General features: G+C 38.6%; 1 protein-coding gene across 3 annotated transcripts in view; it reads left to right on the top strand.

Moving 5' to 3' along the window:
• The window catches only part of LOC113816510 (myosin heavy chain, muscle), a 22,833-nt gene that overhangs the window by 716 nt on the left and 17,117 nt on the right, over positions 1–5,000 (top strand). For 2 of the 3 annotated variants that reach the window (XM_070132099.1, XM_070132100.1), the window contains exons 2-10: positions 1,188–1,766; positions 2,177–2,204; positions 2,435–2,537; positions 2,642–2,731; positions 2,822–2,984; positions 3,164–3,267; positions 4,256–4,393; positions 4,503–4,772; positions 4,867–5,000. The exon at positions 4,867–5,000 is cut by the window's right edge and continues 37 nt beyond it. In XM_070132099.1, coding sequence (XP_069988200.1) covers positions 1,253–1,766; positions 2,177–2,204; positions 2,435–2,537; positions 2,642–2,731; positions 2,822–2,984; positions 3,164–3,267; positions 4,256–4,393; positions 4,503–4,772; positions 4,867–5,000 — 1,544 coding nt within the window. In that variant the 5' untranslated portion in view covers positions 1,188–1,252. Of the gene's footprint in view, positions 1–345; positions 467–1,187; positions 1,767–2,176; positions 2,205–2,434; positions 2,538–2,641; positions 2,732–2,821; positions 2,985–3,163; positions 3,268–4,255; positions 4,394–4,502; positions 4,773–4,866 lie in introns of those variants that run through there. The other variant, XM_070132101.1, reaches the window with a different exon arrangement.

Here is a 5,000-nt window from a genome sequence, read left to right as displayed (position 1 = left end):
TGCATGCGTATGTGTATCTGTGTGTGTGTATATATATATATATATATATATATATATATATATATATATATATATATATATATATATATATAGACACACACACACACACACACACACACACACACACACACACACACACACACACACACACACACACACACACACACACATATATATATATATATATATATATATATATATATATATATGTATATTGTATGTATTATGTATTTATGTATGTATGTATGTATATGTATGTATTCTGTGTGGGGATTTTAATATACGCCGGAGTGAAAAACTGCTTTCTTAAGTACAGTTTAAAGGCAGGTTTCATAAATGGCTATCGAGGCAACTCTGCGGATTCTTACAAAGGGAAGTCATCAGAAGCCCTTTGCAAGTATATGAATTTATCACTCCCTGCACTAAGCTTCCGCCCCTCTGTTGCAAGTGGCACGGCGGTGATGAGGTGTGTGTATATTTTTCCAAATCCATCAAATGGCTTCTAAGAAGGGAAGCAAGAAAGGAAATATATATGTCTATACACTTTTTGTACACACACTCACACACACACGTCCGCAAGCACGCGCACACACAGACACAAACAAGCTCACACACATATATACACATATTCATCTCTCTCTCTCTCTCTCTCTCTCTCTCTCTCTCTCTCTCTCTCTCTCTCTCTCTCTCTCTCTCTCTCTCTCTCTCTCTCTATATATATATATATATATATATATATATATATATATATATATATATATATATATATATATATATGTACATGCACATAATCACACACACACTACGTAGTACCGTGGTAGCGTTTTTGACTTGCAATCTTGCTGACCTGAGTTCGATTCGTGTCTTCTTGTTCTTGTCTTTGTTGTTCTATTTGCAATTTGTTCGACATGAATCCTACACACATAGAGAAACACACACGCTCACACACACAGACATACACACACACACACACATATTTATATATACATCACATCAAGATTGTTGGACGAGAATACTACCACTGCATTATACAGCAGCGTGTGTGTGTATGTATGTGTGTGAGTGTGCATGTCCAGTATATGTATTCACACATACATTCACTTCTGTGCGTGTTTTGTGGGCATTCCCACGCTGATATGTACAACATGATAGGGAGTGACTTCCACTAACGTGCCTTTCCCGTGCAGACCATTTCCGAACGTCCCAGCGCTGAGCCCGAGATCGCCGTCGCCCGAGTCCCCACCCATCCACCATGCCTGGCCACGCCATCAAGAGCACCGGGCCCGACCCCGACCCCACCGAGTACCTGTTCGTCTCCATGGAACAGAAGATGCTCGATCAGACCAAGCCTTACGACCCGAAGAAGTCCTGCTGGGTTCCGGACGATAAGGAGGGCTACGTCGAAGGGGAGATCCAAGGAGCGAAGGGCGATACCAAGATCAGCGTGCGACTGAAGAGCGGCGAAGTTAAGGATTATAATAAGGACTCCGTGTCTCAGGTCAACCCGCCTAAGTATGAGAAGGCTGAGGATATGTCCAACCTGACCTACCTTAACGATGCCTCCGTCCTGTACAACCTGAAAACCCGATACAAGGCCAGGCTCATCTACACCTACTCTGGCCTCTTCTGCATTGTCGTCAACCCCTACAAGCGATTCCCCATCTACACCAACCGCACCGTCAAGATCTACCAGGGCAAGAGGCGCAATGAGGTGCCTCCTCACCTGTTCGCTATTGCTGACGGCGCCTACATGGCCATGATTCAAGGTAGTTGTAGAAGGTTGTATCAAGACCTGGATTCATAAGATTCAGCCTAAAATTTGTTTTAGTATTATGTTGTTGTTGATGTTGACGTGATGATAAAGATGAAATGATAATGATAATAAAAATAATAATCATTACTGCCATTAATATTAGTATTATTTATTGTCATTTTGTTATTGTTTGTTATCGTTATTACTAATGCTACCACTAAGGCTAATATATATATATATATATATATATATATATATATATATATATATATATATATATATATATATATATATATATATATACATATACATACATACATATATATATATATATATATATATATATATATATATATATATATATATATATATATATATATATATATATAGCTATTTATGCACACATTTTCTCTTTTTTTGCAGGTGGAAGTAACCAATCCATGCTAATCACGTAAGTCTTGCATTATTTATTTTATTTTATTAATAACATATATACATACATACATTCACACATATTCATTTATATGCGTATAACCGTTGGAAGCATATACACTTTCATGATATTTTCCACAAATGCTCAAGTATGCTTTGTCCAATCCCATGAATGTTTACGATTACCATGTGCAACATGCAAATATATGAAAAATCTCTTGACTCATATTTACCTCATTATACTTGCAGCGGAGAGTCTGGCGCCGGCAAGACCGAGAACACGAAGAAGGTGCTGTCCTACTTCGCCAATGTCGGCGCTTCTGGGAAAGTAAAGGAAGGCGAGAAGAAAAAGGTAAGTTTTCATTCTGCAAGGAAAAATGATATTCTCAGTGAAGTCTTGCTATATAGTTGTACTAAACATTTTTTTCATGTTCCTTCAATATCTTCCTCATTCAGAATCTGGAGGATCAGATCGTGCAAACGAACCCCGTCCTTGAGGCCTTCGGTAACGCCAAAACCGTCAGAAACGACAACTCTTCCCGTTTCGTAAGTTGCAAGCAATTTCCTTTCGCAAAGTGATTATGATTGGTATTTATGCTTGTAACATGATTTTAAATACCGTCGCCTTTCTCACAGGGCAAGTTCATCCGCATCCACTTCGCCCCCAACGGCAAGCTGTCCGGCGCTGACATCGAGGTGTATCTGCTGGAGAAGGCTCGCGTCATCTCCCAGCAGTCACTCGAGCGCTCCTACCACATCTTCTACCAGATGATGTCCGACCAGGTCCCATCAATTAAACGTAAGTGGGTGTGAGTGAGAATCTTGGATGAAAAGGATAACTTTTTGGAAATATTTCGCCAATTCAACCTTCAAACACTATTGCCATGGGGATGTAAGTTATCCTTTCCTAGCATTAGAGGGAAATGCATCACATCAAGCTCAGTTTCTTTGAATATCCCTTTACTTTCTTGATTTCAGCTACATGTTACCTGAGTAACGACATCTACGACTACCATTATGTGTCCCAGGGGAAAGTCACAGTTCAGTCTATCGACGACAGAGAGGACATGCAGTTCACTCACGTGAGATTTCATTTCAATTTGCTATATAAAATTACATTGTTGTGATCCTTGTCCATTGTAGCATTCATCCATCATACGTCTGTACACACGCATACAGCATATATATATATATATATATATATATATATATATATATATATATATATATATATATATATATATATATATATATATATATATATATATATATTTGACATTTATTTGGTTGGCATTTTCAATTTTGAAACATGCCTATGGATATCTTAACTTTATGGTGTATGTGACATAGTTCTGACATCCGACTTCAAGGGCAGAATAATATAAAAATTCATTCCTCAATTTTGCAGTCTTGATTGTTTGTTTTTTGCTAGTTTTACCAATTAACAGCTGTATTGTGTAGAAAAGAAATGTTTTGTGAGTTTGGTAATGTAGACTTGTACGGCAAAGATATACCAGATCAAAGCATAATTGTCACGGGATTAAGGTGTGGCTTAAAATGAGATTATTGGAAATTCACCAATAATCTAAAAGGAATATATATATATATATATATATATATATATATATATATATATATATATATATATATATATATATATATATATATACACATACATTTGATATAGCATCCGGACATTAGTCTTTTGTCTCCAATCATTGCTGAATTTTAGTCGCAGCAACTTTTGCTTTTCCATGATTTATGAAACCTCGAAACAACGAGAAGCGGGAGTTAAATTGCAGGACTGCGTTGAGGCAATCGCAGTTCGCGGTCTTGCAACGGTTTCGAACGTCGTGGGGCAACGTGGCTTTACTCTAAAATTGTTGCAGTACAGCACAAATTGTAGTTTGTATGTTTATGTGTATGTATGCATGTCGATTTGTACACATATGTATGCGTGCATGCATGTCCGCGGATGTCTATGTATATGTAACATTTTAAATGCTTCATGCATATATACTGTATGCCGTATAAAACCCGTTGAGTAATATGCTGTCTATGTTATTTCAGGACGCCTTCGATATTCTGAACTTCTCCCATACTCAGAGAGACAACTGTTACAGGATAACAGCAGTTGTTATGAATTTCGGATGCTTGAAGTTCAAACAGCGAGGTCGTGAAGAGCAGGCTGAACCTGACGGCACCGATGTAAGTCCCTTTGTCCTTCGGCTTCTTTAGACAGTGAGAAAATGCGACAGGAACATTTTCTCTGGTTTTCATGTACCTTCAAATTATTCCCCTTTTATGCTCTCCACAGCCTGGTATCATAATCGGGAAACTACTTGGTGTTGATGGCGAAGAGCTTTACAAGAACTTATGCAAGCCTAAGATCAAGGTCGGTGCAGAGTTCGTGACTCAGGGAAGGAATGTGGAACAAGTGCTTTACTCTTGTGGCGCCTTAGCCAAGGGTCTCTTTGACCGCTGCTTCAAGTGGCTAGTCAAGATGTGCAACATCACTCTGGAGACTGGCCAGAAGCGAGCTATGTTCATTGGCGTGCTCGACATCGCAGGATTCGAGATCTTCGATGTAAGTGGAATTCCAGTTCTTATATTTACCAAAAATTGTAAAGCAAATTACATCCAGGGCCATGTTTTTATCTACCAACATTTTATATCCACAGTTCAACGGCTTCGAGCAGATCTGTATCAACTTCTGTAACGAGAAGTTGCAGCAGTTCTTCAACCACCACATGTTCGTGCTTGAGCAAGAGGAGTACAAAGCCGAGGGCATTGACTGGGTCTTTGTCGACTTCGG

Source organism: Penaeus vannamei, chromosome 17, assembly GCF_042767895.1.
Source record: "Penaeus vannamei isolate JL-2024 chromosome 17, ASM4276789v1, whole genome shotgun sequence".
NCBI lineage: Eukaryota > Metazoa > Arthropoda > Malacostraca > Decapoda > Penaeidae > Penaeus > Penaeus vannamei.
Note: the sequence above shows the minus strand (reverse complement) of the source record. Positions and strands in the feature narration are given on the sequence as shown.